The sequence below is a fragment of the Lissotriton helveticus genome, chromosome 8 (assembly GCF_964261635.1).
Source record: "Lissotriton helveticus chromosome 8, aLisHel1.1, whole genome shotgun sequence".
NCBI classification, from domain to species: domain Eukaryota; kingdom Metazoa; phylum Chordata; class Amphibia; order Caudata; family Salamandridae; genus Lissotriton; species Lissotriton helveticus.
Window position 1 is genome coordinate 161,625,248 of NC_136069.1, and position 24,006 is coordinate 161,649,253.

General features: G+C 41.8%; 1 protein-coding gene across 1 annotated transcript in view; it reads right to left on the reverse strand.

The window, feature by feature from the left end:
- Nucleotides 1–17,841: 17,841 nt before the first annotated feature.
- Nucleotides 17,842–24,006, reverse strand: part of BACE2 (beta-secretase 2) — a 288,765-nt gene continuing 282,600 nt past the window's right edge. Inside the window, exon 9 of the mRNA XM_078656817.1 lies at nt 17,842–20,935. Coding sequence (XP_078512943.1) covers nt 20,694–20,935 — 242 coding nt within the window. The 3' untranslated portion in view covers nt 17,842–20,693. The remainder of the gene's footprint in view (nt 20,936–24,006) is intronic.

The window sequence follows — 24,006 nt, forward strand, 5'->3', positions numbered from 1 at the left end:
AGCATAAAAATTAATTTTCTGACACACATTATTGGTTGGCTTGGTGACACACTATGCACATGAGACTGATGCATCGAATACAGTACTAATGATATAACGTTTTCCTTCACAGAATTCACAGTAACCATTGTGAATCGGAGGGTTAATGTCCATGGTTGTTACAGGTTGTACCGTTTCTAACCAGTTTTACTACAATTTGTTTTAGTGATGGTGGTGAATTCAATATTTCACAATTAGGAGTGCAATTATTATACGAGCAGAGGCCCTGACGAATGCCAAGGGATTAAATACCCGTTAGGCAGAAACATGTTGGCCCTTATGTAGACAGATAATTGTCACTGTCTTCTCTTGCACTGTTCTATTTTTTAATTAGGAGGCGTGTCCAGTCCGCAGAATAAAGTATTTAGAAGGAGGACATTCCATCCTATTTTAAATCACTTTCTTGTTCGTTGCACTATTTCTTCTTACTTTACCATCAAAAGATCAGTCATCATGGACGGTTTGTGTATTTGGTGGACCAAATCCTGATACAACAATAAGGTGCGGAGCTGAGTGTCCCACTGATCAGGGGACCAGCCTCATTTGCACATGGGTTTGGCCAAATGATAGGACTGATCATTGAGTCTAATTTGATGGAAACCCTTTACAATCTGTTGTGGATTAATCAGCCATTTTACGAATAATCGATGATGTACCGGTTTCCTCTATGCATGTAGTGTTAGCCTTTTTTCCTTCTTTATCCTTATTAATACTTTATGTGTGTGCGATAAAGATATTTTGAGATCTTGTTGACTCAGTATCGACAGTGTAGCCTCTCAATTTGGCTGTTAGACCCCCTGTGTTTCGTGTGTTATACAATGTGTATCGATAGACATTGCTGGCCCTATGAGTTTTGGTCTCAATCCTGTCTACGCCATTGTATTAATCGATCAGTTTTCTCAGTGGCCCGAAATAAAATTTGTGCCGCATGTTACGTCTAAGGTAGTCATTGATTTCCTGAATTGCATTTTTGAGAAGAAAGGTTTTCCCATTTCTGTTTTGTCTGATAATGGAGCGCAATTCACCTCGTGTGAAATGAAATCATTTTTTGACAATCATGGAATACTCCATAAACGTTCCTCTGTACATTACCCACAGGGAAATGGGATTGTGGAACGATGGATTAAAGTGCTGAAAGAAGGTTTGCAACTCGCTTTATGTTATGGTCAAAATTGTTATGAAGCTGTGAGAAAATTACTATGGAACTATAGGAATACTCCTAGAAGTGAAGGTGACTTGTCCCCTTTTGAGAAAATGCGTGGTAGAAGGGGTATATGTAATATGAGTCAACAGTGGATGGGAGATTTGAGATGTAGTAGAGTTACAAGGTCTTTGTCTAATGATTCTCGGTGTCTGTCTAAAGAATTTCAGTCCAAAGAGTCACTCTCTATAGTCAATGTTCCATGTAGTGTTGGCGATTGGGTACGCGTAAGGAAGTCTGGTTTTATTAGATCTGGTAAGTCCAGGTTCTCTGATCCCATGCAAGTTGTTAGAGTAGGTAAACAAGTTGTGGAATTGACTGATGGAAATGTTTGGAGTCTTTCAAAGGTGGTAAAGGTCTCCAAGCCTACTGGTACTTATGGTTTATGCAGGATTGATAGGAGGACAGCTCGTGGGAACGTAAATTGGCGTAAGTGTGTACAGAATACTAGTGCATACCGTCAAGATTATCAAAGATCGAGTCTAAGGCAAAAATGTTCACCAGTTTGGTGCAAGGACTATGTTATGAAAAGATAAGTTGTACAATTGTACTTTTTCTAAAAATGTAATGCTTTCTTTCTTTTTATTTATTTAGTTTCTTTCTTTATTTCATTTTTTTTTCTTTCTGTATGTGCATGCTTTCTTTTCTTTTAAGGAGGGAGATGTGTGGTGTCCTCCGCTCTGATCTGGAACCTGGAACACTCGGAGTGAAGAGTGGTTCCAGGGTTCCAGATGAATCGGTTGGCTCAAGCTTGTACGGATCATTTTATCTTCTCTCCAATAAATCAATTTTATTATCAATACGCTGGCTCCACATCATTCCTCAAGGAGAACACTTCACAGGGTTGCAGTCCAAGATGTCCCCCAAAGATATTGATTGGGTTAAAATAGATCGAACTAACCAAGAGCCCAAGGAATCAGTACATGCTTACTATGAGTGGCTTGTACAAGCCTTTAAGCAGTACAGTGGATTGGATACGTTAGATTCAAAGGACATGAGACAGTAGGTTTTAAAATTCATCCTAGGATTGAGACCAGAAATTAGCTTTATGATCGGCAGCATCTGATCTGTTGACAGAACAAATCTGTGGACAAAATTCTAAGGTATGCCTGTTATTACAGTGATGAGTTAGACTCTAAATATAGGGAATTAAAGGACAAGCTGATGGTAGTCCAAATAAGTAAAAGAGATAGGGTAGACCAAGTAGAGTCCAGTGGAGGAACATTGGGTCGGAAGAAAGGAAACAATGGAGGATCCCAGAATGTGTTGAGTCAGGGAACAGTGAAGCCGATAAATCTTAAGGAAGGGATAGTTGTTGGTACCCTAAAGAGAACCACTGCATGTTATTTTTGTCACAAAATCAGGCAATGGTAGTGCAAGTGTAGACTGAATCCAGCTAATCAGATCCAGCATGGAGTAATAGTGCAGGTACTTGAGGTTGTAAATACTGTGACGAGGCCCAGGTCTGTACAGGGAGGGGATCTGAATCCACAGGTACAAGTTCCCCAACCTCAGAGGATTCCACAGGAGAATCTAGTGTACCAGCAGATGCCCTTCATAAAAGCTTTTAATACATTTTGATCCAGACCCGTTACAGTGACGGCGCCTGAGGGGGAGGAAGACTGTACCCTTGGAGACAGAGAGCATCATATGTGGAGGCAGATGTGGATGGTCATCCCATCATATTTTTGATTGATACTGGTTCTACCCATTCTACTGCGAGATCAGATGTGGTCCCAAACATACCCCTCTCGGGACAATCAATCCAAGTTATAGGAGTTGCTAATAAGAGAATGACCAATCCATTGACCTGTGAGAATAGGAACCTTTCAAGATTTACACCAGTTTGTGGTGTGCAATTCGAGTCCAGTCTGCTTGTTGGGTGGTGACCTTTTATGTAAACTGAATTGTACCATCTATTGCACACCCAAGGGAGTGGAGTTGCAGATTAATGATGATGACGTTGCATTCAAACTGGTGAACCAGAATTTCTGCATAGAGATGTTTCCCATGTTAACAACTGAAGTTCTGCCATACAACTTGAGGGACTTGGTCTCTCCAGAGGTGTGGGATTTCACGGGAGAAGAGATAGGACTGATTCGAGAGGTTGAGCGAGTTAAGATCAAGATCAAGCCAAATGCTGAATTCCTGAGAACTCCCCAGTACAAACTGATGCTGGAAACAGTGGAAGGAATCAAGCCTGTGATTGAGAGCAGGGCATTTTGAAGGAGATAATGTGGAGCCCATGCAATTCCCCAATAATGGGACTGCAGATGCCAAGTGGGAAGTTCAGAATCGTGCAGGACCTGCGGAAGGTCAACACAATTGTAATTCCATGTTGCCCTCTGGTACCAAATCCATCAGTGATCTTCTTTCAAATTCCTTGTAAGGCTGAATAGTTTACTGTGATTGATCTATGCCAGGCATTCTTTTAGATACTGTTGCACGAGAAAAGCCAATTTTTATTCGCTTTCCATCTGGAAAATCATGTGTTAACAAGGGAATACTGAGAGTCCATCGATCTTCAATCAGTTCTTGAAGAAGAATCTTAAGAGTCTAATGCTGCCGCAAAATTCAGTTCTCGTGCAACACATTGAGGACCTCCTGATTGCATCAGAAAAGGAGGAAGCTTGCAGGATTGACACCTTTGCACTGTTGAATCACGCAGGAGAGAATGGACACAAGCTGTCACCGACAAACTTCAGCATTACTTACCCAAAGTTCAGTATTTGGGTCATCGCATTGAGAAAGGCAAGAGGAAGGTGTCACCAGACCGCATTGATGCGATCATGAAAATGAATGCGCCTACCACACAAAAGGAAGTCAGGATGTTTTTAGGAATGGCTGGGTCCTGCAGTCAGTGGATTCCCAACTTCTCATTGAAGGTGAAACCTCTGCAGAGGTTGACTCACAAGGATACAAGTGATCCGGTACCATAGGATAATGACTATTTGGTTGCCTTTCTGGAGCGGAGAGAATGCCTGTGTCGCGCTCCGGCTCTAGAAATGCTTTATTACAACAAATATTTCTCATTATTTTGTTGGGAGGGTTGCGCACTGTCAGTGCTCATGTGAGAAAAAACTTGAATAGCAAACACTAAATTTTAAACTGCCCTAGTATGGTCTATATCATTCTTAACAAAAGAGACAGTATCAACTGTCTCTTTTGTTAAGAATGATATAGACCATACTAGGGCAGTTTAAAATTTAGTGTTTGCTATTCAAGTTTTTTCTCACATGTTCTGATTAGTCCCTGCAGTTAGCAAACGTAACAATATGTAGGGGTCCCCTGTTCATAAATCACTGTCAGTGCTCATACAGATTCTTGGAGGTGTCTGTAGACCAGTTGCCTACTTCTCAGCTACCCTAGATCTGGTAGCTTAAGCATTGCTTGGATGTCTTAAATCCGTGACTGCAACAGGTGTCAGCATTGAAAGGTAAGAAAGTATTGTGATGGGTCATCCTCTTACTGTATATGTTCCACATTCAGTTGAGCTTCTGATGACGAGAACCAAAACACTGTATTTGACAAATATCAGACTCACACACTATGAGCAAGTCATACTTGCCTCAGAGAATGTGACTTTGAAAAGATTTTCTGATGCCTATTCCAAATGTTGAAGATGAAGATTGTGAGGACCATGACTGTCTCGATATGACTGAATTTTGCACCAAACTGAGACCTGACATGGTTGACCAACATCTGCCTGAATCAGATGAAATTCTCTTTGTAGAGGGTTTATGCTTAAGAGAGAATGCAGGTTCCTTGAGAGCAGCCTTTGCTGTCTGAATTGTTTTTGGAGTTGTGGAACCTGCTTCTACACTCCACACAGGTGGCTGAAATCATTGCTTTGACACGTGCATGCCTGATCTCTGCTCAGATCAGAGTCACCATTTACACTGATAGCCAATACCAGTTCGATGTGGTTCATGACTTTGGACAGCTATGGCCACAGAGGAGGTTCCTAACGTCATGATGCTCTCCCATCAGAAATGGGAGACAACTGTTGGAAGCTTTGCAACGACAAAGAGAAATAGCTGTGGTAAAGTGCCTTGCCCACAGGAGAGGGGATGGCTTTGTGACGTTGGGCAAAAGGTATGCGGATGAAGTTGCACATTTCTGCACTGAACAAGGATGCATTTGTAATGGGGAGAGAGCACATAGAGAACCGAGCTCAGCATGGTGTTAGCCATAGCGGACACCTGAGTGGAGGTTAAGCATCTGCAGGGAGAGGTGTCTGCTCAAGAAGACGTTGGTTGGATTAAAGCAGGTTGTGAGAAGAGAGATGATGGCATTTGGGTTTCAACTGATGGTCGAGCAGTGTTGCCACATGATAAACTGGGCCCCATGGTGAGGCAGATTCATGGAGCAGTTCATATTGAAAGGGATGCCATGGTGCAAGTGTTAAGACAAACGTGGTTTTGTGCGTTTGTTGAAGCTGGGTGTCACAGATGTGTTATGTGTCAATAGATAAATGCTGGGAAAAAGACTGGTTGTGTTGAGTCACATTGAGAGATCTGGGGGTCCCTTCAATTGGATCCAACTGGACTTCATTGAAATGCCTAGGTGCAATGGATTATGGTACATTCTGGTGGTGGTGTGTGTTTTTCTCACATTGGGTGGAAACATATCCAATGAGAAGGTGTGACAGTCTTACACTAGCGAATCTGTTACTTAGAGAGTTGATACCGCGCTTCGGATTTCCGACTTCATTGGAGTCTAATAGTTTGACGCACTTCCACAGCAAGATATGAAGCTTCTTTCTCCTGCCTTACAACTAGATCAGGGATTGCCCTGCAGATACAGGCCAGGGGCACCTGGTATTGTGGAGCAGGTAAATGGAACTCAAGATGCGAATGGTGAAGGTTTGCTCGTCCACATCCCTGTAATGGCCTGATGCATTGCCTTTGGTGTTGTTGAGTATTCGTAGCACGTGGTCTGTTCTGTGTCTCATCAGGTTGAGGCAGCGACTACCCAGACCTCGAAGGACCTCCATCACAATCTGAGCCCAGGTGACTAGATCCTGGTGCGAAAACACGTGAGGAAGAACTGTCTTGATGGCCGCTGGAGCGGTCTATACCAAGTGATTCTGGTGACAAAAACAGCTGTGCAGTGTGGAGGGTTGCTAAACTAGATCCACGCTTCACATACCTGCAGAGTTTCAGGACCCTTGGAAGAAACAGCTCCTCTCCCTGAAGAAAATCCAGCTGTGGCTAGGAGCTTACTGGAGAGGGCAAGCCAAGCTGTGAGGGTTACTGACTAGGCTTTTCACCCGCAAGTGCAAGCTGAGGGGAGGGGGGTCAGCCACAGAAGACCCAGGTATTGACTCTGAGGGAGACGGTAATGTTGCGAGTGGTACAGTCAGACTCAGCTGAAAGAACTGGTGTGCAGAGGGATCAGGTGAAGAGAAGAAGGGTAGAGTTTTCAAGAGAAACGTGGCCTGTGAGACAAAACCTGAGATTGACATCTGAAAGAGATCTTGCCCCTGTGTCCAAAGCTTCTGAATCTGATTAAAGTGACGCAGAGCAAACACAAGTGGAACTTGAGGAGATTGAGAAGAGCCAGAGTGCCTTGCCAGAGGTACGCTGCTCCGAGTGGACCTATCTGATCACAAATACCGGGAACAGTGGGGACAGGCAGACTGAGGTCTTCACGAGTCGCCAGCAGAGTTCCTGAACTGAACGTTGAAATGGAACTGTTAGTCCCTGGAATAGAAGTCAATGGAGTGTTGACAGTGACTGTACCAAGACCTCCCAAACTGAGTAAGGTGCAGGTTTTCATTCTGCGAGATCGGTCTTTCCCAACATCCGGATACCAGCCACAGTCTCAGGAGGTTGCAGCTGTTAGTCTTGAAATTCTACAGTGCATCATTAGTGAAATTGTCTCAGAGCTTGTAAGAGACTGTTGAGTGAACTGTGGACCGAAAATAAACGTTTTAGAGAAGATAACCTAGGCCCAAGTGGAAGAAGAATAAAATCGTCGATTTTCCAAAGAAGGAGAGGGCTGAAGAAGTCTTTCTGAACTGTGTAAATAATTGTGCAACAAACTGTGAACTGATTTCCTGGACTCCAAGAAACTGCATGTGAATATTGTTGAATGGCAATCAGAGGCAGAAAAAGAGACTTTGCATTGATCCTCTTGCTGTGCTAAATCGACTAGGTAAAAATGGAGTCTTGAAATCCAAACCGTAGAGCAAAGTGCGTGATAGGTACACTCATAGCAGGAGTGATAGTGGTGATAGCAGTAGATATCATAGTCTCTGTAAAAGTTTCACATGATGTGGAAATTGAAGGGGTGGGAGTGCACAGGACATTTACACCTGTTACTTCTAGCACAAAAGAGGTTATCGGAGCAGATAAAGCTATGCTAGATCAGACTAGTTGCATGTCGATTTGTCTACAGGTGATTATACATTGAATGCCTATGTGAAATTGTTGTAAAATTATGTAACACGATGGATGTGAGAGTTTGTTGTGTGTATGCCGTTGCCTACTTGAGTGGAGGAGGGGATTCGTTATCACCATCTTCCTTTGATGTACTGTATTACATGTAGTTTGTTGCTTAGCATGTTTTACGGTTAGGGTCATTATGAGTATTACTTCTCCAACTATGACGTAGTGCTTTCAGAGGTTCCACCTTATAAGCACCTGAACAAGTATGATTATTACAAGCAGGAAGAGAGAATTGGGAGATATTTTATATCTACAGTTACATTGGATACAGCTTATGCATGTATATTCACCGATGTAGAGAAGTTCATAGATCAAGTAGAAGATAGATGTTGGCAGTAAAACGTAATACTAAAGAGGAAAGATTTGAATGAACCAAGGAGGAGTTAATACACAAAGCTAAAGGGAGTTACTGTCCAATAGCTTTAGATTATGAAAAACGAGAAAAACTTTGCATTAGGGAAGTACAGATCTGCTATGATAAGATCTTTGTACGACAAAGTGTGTGTGATCACATCTTCACAATTGAAGACACTGCAAAGAAATGTACGCAAGATGCAGTGCAGGTACTACCTAATATGTATTTTGTGTTGAGAAAAATGCCTATGTTCATTTGCCACTGAACTGGTACTGTAGCTATTGTGTTTCCAAAGATTTATCACGTTGAGGATTTGGCCCATGAAAGGTGGGTTACACCATAGAGAGAAGCGAGATATCAAGATTAGAAGGTTGTCGACCATTGTCGATAAGTGGTCAGCAAATACACAGTCTTTGTTGTTGGTAGATGGAGAGATGGTGTTGATAGGAGCCATGGTGATGCAGAACCGTCTTGCTTTAGACATTTTAGCAAGAGGGCGGAGTCTGTAAAATGCTGAGGGTCCAACAGTGCTGTACTTCTATCCCAGACCATAGTAAGGATATGAGGAAGTATACAAGTGACATCACTGAGATTAACCATGAGGTGCATGATCTGGAGATGGAAGGAGTTTGGCACAATGTTGGGAAAGGAAATGGAAAGATTGGAAGTTGGTTTGCCAACCTCAGTAAAGGAATTCTCGTTTACATTCTCAAGCCCATCATTATAGTTGTGGGTTGTGTGATTCTCTTGCTTGGAATGGTACGGGCCTATAAATGGTATAAGGCAAGACAGGCTGAGAGATCTCTTAGAGAGCAGGCGAGGAGAATGGAGGGACTGCAGGACAGTCGCTATGAGAATCTCAAAAGACTAGAGAAGTTCCGGCAGGGAAGAACAGCTACGACTTCTGTTTAGGTCGGTTCTCTCTACAAGGAGTTGTGATTGATTGTGATGACACTTGTCATCAGAGGGGGGCGGATAGAGCGTGATAATGCTCTTTAATTTGTGGGGGTGCATTATACTAGTAGTTTGCACCTACTTTTATCCTTTTGTCGTATTAACATGAGACAGTAGAATGCGCACTGTAAAAATGTGAACAGTGGTGTGCTAGAGTAATTTCCATGTAAACGTGGAGAAATGTAATATTATTTAATGTTGTAATAAATACATGTTTAGTTGAAAAACTTAAGGTGTAAAATATTTGTAGAAGGCTTACAAAATGTACGTATTTGATGTGCTCATGTATCGTGCTGATTTAGAAATGCTTCGTAGAATATTCATTTATGTGTGATTTTCATACGGCCTATGTGCCTCACTCTTATGTTGGCCGATCTCTTTAGACCTGAAATATATTCTCCCTGACAGCTCTCAAAGAGGGGTAGAAGCTGAATTTCAGGTGCATGTTGGATTTGTTCTGTTCTCACGTTTGTTTTGCAGGTGGAGAAATTCATCCTTGTTAGTTCATTTTAAGAGTTAGGATCGAGGAGAAGAGGATACCTTTTATATAAGGAGTAGCGATTTTTTATTTATAGAGTTTTATATATAGCGCGAACTTGACCCTTGGGTATCAGAGCGCTTCACAGTTACATTTGGAACATTTGTGATACAGTGCGAATAGCTGTATATAATTCCTGTACATGATTTGCTTATCAGTTTCAGGAAAAACAGCAGCATTACTATATATAATATTCCTGTACATGACATTCTTATCAGTTTCAGCAAAAGTAACAGTATTTCTGTATCCATGGTTATGATTTGCTTTCTGTGAGTTCTAAAACAGGACCAGTTTGTGATTGACGTTTGTGTATTAGTCACAATGCTAAAGAACAGACTAGCCTTATGGAAGGAACTTGCTCATTAGGAAGTTCTTCGCTTCCTTCTTGAATGTTGATATGTCTGGAATTTTTCTAATGTTTGGAGGGAGTGAGTTCCAGATTCTGGGGACTGCTCCGGAGAAAGCTCGGTCATATGTTTTCTTCTTCCGAAAGATGGGTGGTTTCAGCAACAGTTCTCTGGCGCTCCAAGCTGGTCTGCTTCCCCCTGAAAGCTCTATTTTCTGAGCTAGGTACGTTGGAGTTTTGTAATGGAGTGCTTTGTGTGTAGTACATGCCAGTTTGAATTGAATTCTGGCTTGGTAAGGTAACCAGTTTAATGCTTTCAGGTGAGGGGAGATATGGTCGTATTTTTTGGATCCAGTAATGAGTCTTGCTGCCGCATTTAGACATGCTTTTAGTGGAGCTGTGGACATTTTTGAAAGACCTGCTAGGCCTGCTTATTTGACTGTTGCTTTAACATCTCGAATAGTTTCTGCAGTCTATTTTTGCCACCGTCTAGTTCCGATCTAAAGAATTCCTTCTTGGAGTTGAGTACTTTTTTGTTGTACTCGTTTCTGATCTTTCTGAGTGTTTTAAGATGGGGGGATGATGGGTGCTGTCTCTATTTTCTTTCTGCAAGTCTTAGTTTACGCCTACCTTCATTCAGTGTCTCATTAAACCATGGATTTTTATCCTTCTCAGATATTCTTTTTAGTTTTAGTGGCTTGGTGGAGTTGACTATATCCGTCATTGATTTAGTGTAGTGCTCAGTGAGTTCGTTAGCGTACAGCAAGTTGTTAGGCGGATTTAGTTCCTTCTCGCATCTTGCTATTAGTAGCTCAATATTAGGATCTTTGATGTCCCTGGTACATTTTTTTTCAGTATGACAGGCTGTGCGGATTTGCTCTTTTTTATTGTGGGTATCAGGAAGGTTATGGCATGATGATCTGACCAATCACAAGGAACAATTGATTGGACTGTAACATCTTTACTCCTTGAAATTACCCAATATAAGGTTGCCCTTTTCGAGTGGGTTTCTTATGTGCAGGTTTGAGTGAGGTTTAGATCTGTTAGAAAGTCTTTAAGTGCGTTGATCTGTTTGTCATTATTGTCATCCCAGTGTAAATTGAAGTCGCCTAGGAATATGTTATTAGTGTGACTGTTAGAGTTAGCCGTGATGATCTCCATTAACTGTTCTATGAAAGTAGCATTATTGCCTGGTGGGTGGTAAAGCGCATGCAGGTTGCATCTTTGATTGCCTGCTGTTCTTACATTGAGGCCTAGGTATTCACAAGATTCAAGAAGGTCTGACTGTATTTGGTTGATCTCTATATCTGATCGGTGTATGCATGCTATACCGCTACCTATTTTTTCGTCTAACTAATCTCACAATGTTATAATGAGGGGGCACCGGAAGATCCATGAAAGGGGTAGTTGATTCCGTAAGCCATGTTGCTGTTAGGATTGTTACGTCTATTTCCTGACTAACAATGAGGGCAGCGATGTCCCAGGCATGTTTTGCTGCGGACCGACAGTTGAGCAGTAGGAAAAGTAGTGGTTTCCCTGTGCTACTCGAGTTCATTTCTCGAGTATTGGTGGTTAGCTGGACTTGTTGTAGGTTGTTATGGTTGGGTTTCCAATTCTTGGGCCAGGGTTTCCTATAGGCATCGATCGGGACTGACTTAATTTCCTCCCCTTTTCTACTAGTTTCCGGCTCATATGATCGTAATATGGTTAAGGTTTCATCGCCTGATAGGTATTCAAGATTTCTGTCTGGTTGGTTATGTCTATTTGATAATGGCATGAGTGTCTCTCTACTCCTTTCTTGAGAGCTATGCACTAATTTTTGGATGCGTTTGACTTCGGCGTGGGTGCTTACTGTGATTTCCAGTATTGTTTGCAAAGCTTGTAATGCGTTTAAAATGTCCTGTGACATATTACCCACTTTTGTTTGAGGAGCTTCGATTTCTTTCCGAGGTTGTGAAGATATTTTGGGAGTATGCGTCTGCCACCTGCGAGTTTTGCTTGGGTCTTGATGTTTTAGAGCTTTGTTTTCTTCAGTTTTCCTATTTTTATCATTGGTTCGGGTGTTAGTGCCTCCTATGTTTGTGGGGTGGGATGCGCTTCCTGAGACCTGGGCTTTTGGTCTTACGTTATGAGGATATGAGTTTCGTAAGGTCCTTGATGTACTTTGTGATGCTGTTGAGTGGGGTATGAGAGGGGTGTTCGCTTTCAAATCCTTTATTTCTGGAAGGAGGTTTCCGTGGACTGTCCTAAATGTAGGAGAGGTCAAATCCCACGATAGAGGCGTTGATTCTACTCGCTGAGGTGGCGTTGAGCGGTATTTGCATATGGTGTAGCGTTTTCACCTGTCTCTGTATCATTTCCGTCTAAAGAGCCTCCTGTCAACGTTGTGCCTCCTGGTATCATTGTAGTTTGTGGATCTAGAGGGTCTCTGATTGTTGCGACGGCTGTTGCGGTATTGTTGGAGGTGAGTAGTGTGGCTTCTTGTATGGTCTGTTGTTGATTAGAGAGTTTTGTTGTATCTACCCACTCTTTTAGCGTTGAAAATAGGTTGTCAAACTTTTCTAGCTCGTTGTTAACTGCTTGTATAAGTACAATGCCGTGCTTTTAGATAGTTATGCATAAAATCCGCTTTTAGTGTTGGTGACAGGATGATCATAAATTTTGTGCCATGTGGAATGTTTGTGTTTTTTTTACATAGAGCATCTTCGTAATGACAGTGCGCCATTGTGCCATTTTTCTGGTGAAAAATATCGTCATTAATAATTATGCCTTTGTTTAGGTTGAAGTAGGGGTCAGAAATCAGTGTGTCTGGGTGTTTTCTAATTAGGTTGTGTTTGAATTTTTTTGCTGCATTCTTAGATAGGTTAGTTGGGTATTTTATGATAAAGGAGTTTGTGCCTGCTGATTCTAAATTGGTTCCTGCTATATTTCAGAATATAAAAAAAAAATGGTGACCTCACTTGTATGACAAAACCTGTCTCTCGCTGCTTGCAGGGCTATTTTTCGTTGCTGTGTCCTCTTCGCTCCCTGGGTCTTATATTTCCCCAATAAATGAATTACATTGAGCCCTTCCAAGATGGCTGCCTTCTTAGTTGCTTAGGCTCAACTCAAGGCTGTGAGGTCCTTTTCTATTTCTGTGCCCAGTCCTCTTTCTGTTGCCCTTTCAATGTTGTTGCTATTTTGGATGCTGAGCTGATATGCCAAGATGGAGCACTCAAGATGGCTGGGGCAAAAAAAACAAGACAAGTAGCAAACCACATTGAGAAGACGGATGCCCGACTGCACATTTGCCTCACGTTATATCACAAATATGTCCAGGGTGGCCGCCATTTTAAAGTCAGGCAGCCCATGGTGCAATGCCACCTTATGGGGAGAAAACAACCACTCACGGTGAAGTGATCTCTCCAGAGGAATAGGTGCCCCACTTACGCACTGCCCAGCAGCGTGACTTCGCCCAACTAGGGCCCGGCCCAGCACAGACACGCACGTCTCCTCCGGGGGGGGGGGGCCAACAATGTGGGCAATGCTGCCGACAAAACCCCTCCACTTCGGGCTGCGTGCGGCGCGTCCAGCCAGTAAAGAACACCACCACTCGCCACACTGAAATCACCAGCCCCTGGGGCACCAAATCATCCGGTGCCCGGCCGAGCAGGAGGGCAATGCCGCAAGAGCGAAATGCAGCGCATCCAGCAGGAAACCCGCAGTCGTCGAATCCAAAGACTGGACAGGGGACCCCATACGCTTGCCACAATGGTCCGATGCTGATCTGACGATCCTGCGTTCAGCGTGGGGGGCTTACAGTCGTCTGGTCCAGTGAGGGGTTTGCCGTTGTAGAGTCCAGAGATTAGACACAGCTCGGGGATCCTGGGTGATCGCTGCTCCAATTTGTCGCAAGCGGGCGGTGAGCTGGCTACCAGGCAACCATCACATCACTAAGGGGAGGTTACCCGGCCCAGCAGCGTCCTGCACGTAGCCCAAGCACTGAAGCAGGAAAGGGGAGGGCTCGCTTGATGATCTTCTTAAGGTAAGCCAAAATTTCCTCTCCTTATGAACTGGCTTGATTGTAAAAAGCAGGCGGGTGCAAGACGGGTGGATGGCTGGGGTTTGCAAAGGGATTTAAACAGAATTGGTTATCCCCAACCCAGGAGCTCTAGCACAGAGCGGCCATTTTGCTACATGTTCCTTTTTGGGTCTCACTGAGCCAGGGCATGCACTGCTCACCGCTAATGTGAGAAGGTGTTCTTTATCATTTTAGAAGGCCTGGGAATCAAGGTCGAGTCAGGAGCTGGGAGTATCGAGACTAAATGGAACATCACCTAAGGGGAGTGTCCATCTGAATGAAGTGATAGGAAGATGATTTGGTGTTTTGAGTTAGGGACAGTGTCCCAAGGATTCAGGTAGAAGATCGATTGTGAAGGAAGGAGCATCTTGGAACAAGCTCTGAAGCTTCACACTACTTGGCCCATACAACGTGCATTTCCTAGGAAGTCTTCACGCTCTGACACCTTTTCCAGACTTTCCAGCAAAATGTTAAGTATGGATGTCACGTTAGTGGTAGAGTAGGGACAGACTAATGCTTTTTACTTACGAATCTCAAATCAAGACTGATCTTGACGTGGGGGCAATCATTGCCTGTGTCCTGTTTTGGGAATTTGTCATCCTATTCATGCTTCAGAGGCTTAACATCGCCTGTAGGTATGGCTTTGTATTAGTTCCAATGCTACTCTACAACCTCATCTTAAGGTATCCGTAGGTTCAGTTATTTTTGGCTTTGTAATAAACCTACTAAACTTGGAGACCAGGAGTCCGTTATTCTTCGGAATCCTGATTCATTGAGCCCGTGAGTCAGACCTAATGAGTTATTTCTCCCCGCTACACTTCTAAAGCAGGCACCAAAGATCCATCGGCTGAGGGTTCCAGAGTACATTTAGGAGAGGGAACTTGGCACCTTCAAGTGCGGCAAGGGTGGGGCAGAAGCACAGTGGCTAACAAGAGCAACACCGAGCGTCGTGGAACTGGTGGTGGGGGTGTTAAGTAAACAAGGGACACAGCTGGGAAACACATGCACTCTCAAGCAAAAAGAAAAAAGTAGTGCCAGAAAAGAAAGTGGAGGAAAAACACAAATTCGATTCTCCAGGCGAAGGACAAACACAAGAAGAGGAAGGAAAGGCCATGCAAGGTAACTAATAAAAATTATGCAATGAGAGTGACAAAGTCAACAATGTTTAGCACTGTGTCGGCTCAAAGCCGACAGGAAGCAGAAAATTGGTCTTTTTGCAAACAGACAGGTTGTGCTGTCTACTAGGCGAGACCTAAAAAACGGATCTGGAGGTGTTGACAAGCACTGTACATTGTGTAAAAAAGTGGAGCAAATTCTGTATACTACGTTATGGTGATGTAAGATATAATTCCACGGATTCCATAGTAGTGAGTTTTGTACAATGTAGAATCCATTGAAAACCCTCTTGTGATTCCTAGAAATTGGGTCTACTGTAGGTCAATTAAAGCGTATCGTTTGTATGTCGTTTATTAAGAAAATTAGAACCACCAGTCTGTAATCAACAAGTGCAGCACATTGCCACAACAACTCACCTCTTGCAACATTCTAAATGCAGTGTTGTGTATTATCCTGCGCTTTAAGTTTGTAGAAAACTTAATATGCATTTATAAAATGAATGGTTTACTTGTACGTTAGTCTGCAACGTTGACTGCTGATGTAAGGTGAGGGACATTGTAGACATGATGGGGCTCACTTCAGGTGGCTGAAACATGTAGACTAGCGGATACGCACCCACTTGTAAACATTTTGCAACCATGTTGGACTAACCGCAAGAACAGCAAGAAAATATTAAAGTATCTTCAATCAGGTAATAGCTGTGTCTACCATGGCTATTTTTCTAAACAAGATTTTAAAAAACCCACTCTGTATTACGCTTTAAGGTTTATACATGCACCCATCATTGTAAAATTTAGGCTGTACTGCAATATTTTTGCCCTATTTTGCTCATTCTTCAGTTCATTTCTACAAAACCTTATTTAAAAGGTTTTCTTTATTTATAATCTGTTTTTAATTCCCTACAATCTGAAGTAAAACTTCAAAAGGCAGAAACGGCCATTGGTAGACGTGAGCCCCTACAAAACTGTAGATCATAAACTAATCAAAAGTGGAAATCAGAAACTAATCAGAAAGTAAAAGATTACTCGACCAGAAACTCTGGATGCTACATGTGATCAAAATACTTGACTGCTACTTGCAGCTACGCCAGACAGGTCAGTCTGGGGCTGTCTTTTCACTGCCCTGACCTAACAAACTTTCCTCCTTTACAGGGGCTTCATTGTTGGCTTTTGAGCCAGGAATGATCATTGATGGGGTGATGCACTTGTTCGATTACAGATTATGATGTTCTCGCTCTTTGTCACCTCCACACCTATTCCCCAACAGTCCTCAAAGTGGCACTTTCTAATATCTTTATTAGGATGCTCTCGCACAGGTTTGTTTGTTGTAACACAGAATCGTTAGCGGGTAGAACTGACCATCGCTTTTGGTAGTTGAGAGGCTTCTCCAACGAGTAGCTCGTGATCTACTGGTAGCTCTCCAGCTCCCTGTTAGTAGCTCTCATTGGTGCCGCTCAGTGAACTAAATTAAAAGATATACCTTGGTAGAATTAATAAATATACACCATATTGGAAAAGTGTGTATTTGAGAGAAAATGTGTATTTTCATAACAACTACGGATAGCTGGAGAAAAATGGTTTAATTTCCGAAATATATTTGTCGTGGACATTTGAGGGATAAATCATGCTGGTTTGTGAGGGTAATTACTCATAGGATTACATCGGTGCCAGGGGCATTGCAGGTATGGCTGATATACACGATTCATGTACAGGCATTCCAAGTCTATAAAGCTTGGTTTACATTACTGCTGGCAGTCCTGCCTGATGCTCTGAAGTGATTGTGCATGTGGTGGCCACCAAGGTAATCTTGCTTGATTTGGTCACCATTAAAATACTAATAGTTGCTGATGATTTTCATTGAACACAAGTAGCTCGTACTACACAAAAGGTTGGAGACTCTTAGTTGAGCGAAACAATGAGGATGTTAAAAGAAGGTAATGTCATCTTATGGCCAGTTGTAAAAGTGCTGAACTGGTCCCTTACGTGGCCAACTCAAAATATGTGAAATTGTTTACATCCTTACCTTGCAACACAACACTCCGGTCCGGACCGTGCTGCAGCCATAACTAGAGTCGACATTCTGTTAAAGTACCTGGGATAACACTTCCAAAGTAATTTATTCAGACCACTATCCAATGTTCTGCAGAGTGAAACCTCTGAAAACCTTGACCCATCAACTGTAGAATAATAATCATTGCCGTTTTCACATTCTCAGAACCACCCACACATTTCTGGTTCAGTTGTGTCCTTTTTTTGTTTTGCACTTTATTTTTCATAAATCTAGTATCTTTTATAGAGCAACAATTAAGAACGGAAACTGCAAGTTGATTGCACAAAACATACGTCTCGGACACTGAAAATAAACCTTGGCAAAAGCATGCAAGTCCATCTCACTAGAGAAACCAAACCTGAAAAGCATAACACAGAAGTGAGGAACTTTAGTCAGAATAATTCTTTAGAGGTTTTTCTAGCATAGAGTAATTTCTCTTGGTGTAACACAAACTTGAAGCTTATTTCAAGAACTACTTTTGCTTGTCATCACAACACATTCCACCACAGCCCTTCAGAGTTATTTTCTCAGTGTGTCTTTTCATTCACAGGTCGCAAAATGAGCGCCCACAACCAGGTGACACTGCTTTTCTTTTACTTTAAGGAGGTCAAGGTGACCCTGTTGCAGAAGAAATATTCTTCGTGTGAAAGTATTTTTCCTAAAGCCAAATGCAAAGAAAACGACAGCATTGTTAAATCATGTCATTACAACAATGAAGACAGTCTGCACACTTTAAAGTTCTAAGGCAACACGTTTAATAACTATTATTTCTAAAGCACTGACTGCCATTTACCAGTAGTTGTAAGAGGACTTAAGCAGTCTTCTCAACGTGGAAAAACAGCACAGCGGTTGTCATGGTATCTGTGCTAGGTAAAAATGCTCATATGCAACGTTTCAAAATGAAGAATTAAACATTACTTCAAAGACCACGGTTGACAGCAGCCCTCCAACAGGGTTTGTTCTCATCCGAACGGAGATGGAGAGGACATTATCTGAACCCTGTTTTCACCATTTCTAGATGTCTAGACATGCATTTGGGTAAATTCAACATTATTGTGCAGTCAATGCAATTTGGCACAGAGGGCGGTGCGACCAGAGGAAGCGCATTTATTGGCTCTGCTTCAAGTTAAACAGGTCAAATTTGCTTGATGATGCTGAATCTATTTTGTTCTAAAAATAAACATTCCCTTGTGATCATGTTCTTAATAGAAAAGGTTGCTTAATCAAGGGGTTTCATCTCTGGCCAGAGCAACAATTCTTAAGGCTGCAGACTACACTATTTAGTGCGCCTTTTACTAGAAGTAGTGCGTACCTAAACATATAGATAAGAGGTTATAGGAAGACATATTGTAGATGGTAATATGACATTTCAAGTACCATCACAATTATTTCTGCAGACTAAAAAAATGTAATGGACAGGGTGCAACAGTTGCTGAAAGAATGCAAGTCGTGGGATAGGGGTGGGAGGTTACACTTCCTTACCCACATATGACACAGGCGTCCCACCGAATGAATCTCAACTAAATATACATTTGTTAGAAAGGAGGCTAAGATGTTGAAGCAAGTATCGTTTTTCAGTTCAGATGAGTTATGCGCCACCGATAAAAAAATAATGCCCCTCAGAAAGGTATGGGCTTTGGTTTTATGAGCACAAATACTATCTAGAAGTAAACTTAGGAGAATATGTTACAAACACACTTAAGTTTTTCCCAACTACATGTTTAGACTTTTGACGTTTCTGAAATCAATTTGACAACTATATCGTCGACTAAACATGGAAAGAAAAGGCAAGAAAATTTGGCAAACTGAGCTATTAAAAAGCTTCTAGGTAGGAGGCAGATGGGGATTGGGAGTGCATTGAAACCCAGAATAAAAGATGACCATCTTTATTTAACATTACGCTTAAAAAAATTGAATATGATTAGGCAAGGTGTCCAAGCAAACTTTTGGATGGAATTGCTACTCCTAAAACCAAGAAACAATTTGTTTAAATGCACTCAACTGGTAATAAATGCCATTTACCATTCAGTGGCATTACATTGTGTCATAAGACCAAAAAAAAGCCACTAATGTATTTCCTCAAGTGGTTCTATGACAGGTGGTTTATTAACATCAAATCAGAAAGCTACCCCCAGAGATTTGAGAGGAACTAGAGCAATAAAGTGGCAATGATTTACCTTACTAGTATTTATTTTAACATATAAATACTCCTATGCAAAAGAACACTTCTAAGGGAAACCTGTAAGAGTTGCAGGGAGATACAGGTTTGGCGAACAGCGCAGTGACCCCGGAAAGGGACACCCAGCACCTCTGCCACACACCCCTCAGTTAATTGGACTTCATATACGTCCAGATAGACTGAATGACGTAAAGTAACAACAGCCCATTTATTAAGAAGCAGACAAAGCTGAAACATCTTTCCAAATTGGCCGACACCCATTTGCTGGGTGTGCTGTTCCTCTCTGTGCCCTGCATGTGCTGTTAACACAGATTGCGCATTGTAGTATGCAGTCTTGATTTCGAAAAACTTTTGTAATGTTATATATTATTATTATTAAAGTAACAGGCACTTCCTGAGTTCGGGTTTACATGGAAAAAGGATATAACACATTGACTCTCATTAGAACTTGGCTGTCTAGATCGCCAATAAATCTACATTTGCCTAAGCTCCTCATTAATAGTGCACATAAAAACTCAGGGGATTTTGCCAAGAAACCCCCAGGAAATGAACTTTAAGTTCCAGTGTAAGACTGCCTTGTAAACATACTGCATAGGGGAATTTTCGTCAAACATGGCAGAGTCCTCAATCAGAGGTAAGACTTTAGCCTACATGAAACACGTTGTCATACTTGCTTTCTGTTCAGCACAATTAATTTCCATCCAGCACTTGGAAAACCTTCTTATACTGCACACAGGAATGTCAAGGCCCAAGAACACACAGTGCAAGAAATACTCATTTAGAAGTTTTTGATTGGATACCAATACCTTGATACCGGTTACGCAATTTTTTTACGAACTAATTATATCGAATGCAAACCTGTGGTATGTTTAAGAACACAGCTGCTTCTGCTTTCTGGCACTGACAAACAATGTAAGACAATACAGAATGTAAGACATAGGGGTAGTGTTACAATATTGAACACACTTTCTGGTTAATATCCTTTTCAAGACAAGCACTATGTTGGGAAGTATTAGTGTAAGTCAGCCTATACCAAAGGAGAAATCAAGAACATTATTTCTGAGAGAATTACAAATGCAGGTCAGAGGTAGTTATGTACAGGCGCGGTAATCCAAACACAGATAACCTTTTCATATGTAGGTTCTGAATGATACTGGAATGCTTGTCATTTGGAAGCCTACGGTGTCAAGGAATAGAAAACTAGCTGGACTTGAATCAGAGTATCAGGTTTCCACATAAATTTACAAGAAAGAGATCTTGATGTGGAGTGCAGTTAGACTGGAGACCATCCCGCAGCAAAACAAAGACTAAAGATTTTATAGTGTTAAAGAACTCCAGTTGTTGTCCTCCTTCCTAGTTTTTTGGTGATGTCATTGTACTCTGCTACTTCAATACAGATTAGCTTCACTTCCAACGATTCTGTACCAATGATGATGCATCGTTCACTTCACCATCCCGGTGATTTCGCCGTGGTAAAAGCAGCAGAATGATGAGTATGAGCAGAATGATTCCACACATTGCCATGAGGACATAGGATATGATCCACACGATGGGTTCACGAAAAAAGTTTGTAGACACGCAGCTGCTTGAAAAATCAGTTGTAGGGAAAGGACCAGCAATCTCGGATACATGGCTGCCACCTACATCTGAAAAGGAACAAATCAAATATATATTGAACTAAAGACTTCAAATGAAAATATGTATCAATAAATTAATAATTTATTATGAATTAATACGTGTTAAGCACAGAAAAATCATACATGACTAATAAACCAAGAAAACTAATGCATTACTTAAAATTATTTTGTCCTCTATTCATATAAAACAAAAATGGAAAAGCAAGGACAGTAAAACAAGGAAGCAGAAACAGACAAAAATGTACATAAGTTACATAGTGCATCTACACTTTGCTCGAATTCTGCTACTAAAGTCAACTTATTACATTTCCATATATTTTTTTTTATTTGAAAAGATTTTCTTAAAGAGATTTTAACAGAACATGTGAAGTGAAGGCAGTACTGGTGTCTTATGCGCCATAAGGTTACAATGGGCATAAGGTTGACATAGTTAGGTGCATGTTACATTCATTGTTGATGCTCGTTTCAAACGTGTACTATTTCTCAAATATCTCTGCCATTGCGCTAATTTTTGGAATGGAAGAAACCTTGACAAATTGGCAATTTTAAAGCTTAGGGCCATTTAAAATGGGGCCTAATTTTGGTCAATTAACTGTTGAGAGCAATGCTACAGAATCTACTGCTATGATATATACAAATGTCTACTTCCCATGATTGAAGTCATGGGTTACTTTTGAATGAGTCATCTTGCGGTCCTGTACCTGCTCAGAGGTAGTCCTAAAAACCATCAAATGTTAGAGCTGCTGCTCTGCTCAGAATGGTGCCGCAGTAGGTCTATCCTTTGGGCACACCAACATTGTTTCAGAATTTAGGAGTGGTATCAAGTTAAGATTTCTTTTTTGGTTGGATGTAGGTTCTTTGCTTTTATTGCAACCCTAGAGTATAAAGCACATCTGTGGTGCTTTGCTAATCCACCAGATTTTTTAGATGAGATTGTGATCTCACCAGTCATTAATGTACAGAAAGATTGATGTTCTGCTAGGCGGCAAACACTGGTTCGCATTTCATAAACAGTCCGGAAAGTCAACTTCAAGCAAAGGAATAGCACATGAAGCAGGCCGGGGTTCATGCTTACATTGAACATGAAGTCGTACTTTTAAGATCTGCAAATCAATAAATGCATCCGCCCTGTCCAGGGATACCAGTTAATCTCCTTCTGTCAACACTGGAACAAGGGCGTGCATAATTATTTTGAGGCAGTTGTTCAATCATTGAGGTCTAGCAGCAGTGCACATCTTATGGCCTTTTTTTACTGTGATGAAACCTTAAGGAAATATACAACTTGACCCCCTCAGAGGAAGCGCTATCTTCAATACTCATGTCTGTAAAATATTTCAGCCCTACTCATCCCGGTGGTGCCAACTAGAGGTACCCAACCAAGAGTCTTGATAGTATTTAGGCTCTCTTGTCAGAATTTAGTTTCCCAAAAGTTAAGGAAGGAGTAGAACTGCACACAATCACTGCAGCATGCAGTAAGATAGGTGCGACGTGAATAAGCCATTATTCTGGTTCAATGGGCTACTTCAAAATGGTCTCTATGGTTGATGTACACAAAGGCTGGAAATTACAGCCTCTGTGTGGCTTTAACAAGAGGACCCAGCTGTGTCTGGCCATAAAATGTGGCGACCCAACCTTGAAATTGTTTGCAAAAATGTACTATTCTCCATTAGACATCTGGGAGTAAGCCTGATGTTCTCACTAAGGACATATTGCAAGGAGGCTCTCCATCTGCTATTTTCTGACTACCATGACAGCTGAGGCATTGAACTCCCTCTGCTAAGAGACTGAGCTTCCACAATATGTTCGTCTGGCAAAAACTAGACAAGTTGACAGAGACCAGTCATCCTTGGAGAGCAGCTTATTAAGAGTAGTTCTCATGCTGGAATTGATATGCCAAGTCATGCCTTCAGGTGGTACTGCTGTTCTTGTACTTGTGCTGCAGAATGAGCTACAGGGAGCGATCCTTGCTAAAAACTCAGATTTTGACACGTCATACTTTTTTGTTGGGCGCGGGGTACATCATGGCCAGTTCAGGTGCAAAAGACACATACACCGCAGGGTTCCTTGTACCCTGCATCACAGGAACCATTACCGTAGCAACCAAGGGGTAGGTGGTGTACTGAAGATGAAACCTATGCCTGGAGGATAAGGTGGAAAAGGAATGCTACATTTGCCAGAAGTTAATCCGTGATGGCCTTCAGTTCCTCATGATTGCCTGGATCACCTTCTTTCAATAATCATCACAACAGCCAAAGCATGATTCCAAACCATTACCTGGGACTATCACACAAACATCCTATGAGAAACCTAGGTTATGGAAACAACAATTATTTAAACCTATTGTGGGCTGCAAAGTGCATCACAAACTTGAATTACCAAAGAGTTAGATCTTCAGCACAAATTGCTGTTCTCTGTATTGCCTCGGTTTGAACACTTTTTACCAAAACTGATGCTCAGAAATATTTTGCTGTATGTGTGATATTGAATAACCCATTATCTGCATGGAAGCATAGACATAGTCTCTAGAAATGGTTTCAATTAATTAAAGAAATACTGAGCCTTATTTTAAATAATAAAGTCATACTTTCCTATAAACAATTTTTAAAAGGCTCCTGTTGATTCGGTTACCTCCAGGTGAACTTCATAATTCTGATTTCCCCCGTCCCTCCCAACCCTCAGAGATCTCAATCTCGCCCAACCATAAAAGGTGAAAACATTCACACATCTTTTCCCCAGGGAAAAAAAAAAATCAAGCTCCTCCCTTAACTCCTCCTGTATTTCTTCTCCTAGCGATCTGTTTGACGATGAAGCCACTGAAGGAGAGGGTGGTTTGTAAGAACTGGGACAACTGAGGGGGAAGTGGGTTTATGGAGGTTAGCAGTAAGTGATCAGAGCATTATCTCTGTCCTTCACTCTGATGTGCATTGAAGTGGCAGGTCTCCGCCTAGATTCCACAGACCCAACAAAGAATACACCAGATTATGTAGGTGCATTATGTGGTAGTGTGTAGTTACTTCCTGTAGTCCTTTTTTACATGCCCACCTGGTATGTTCTTCCCTTTATTTTCCTCCTGTTCCCTC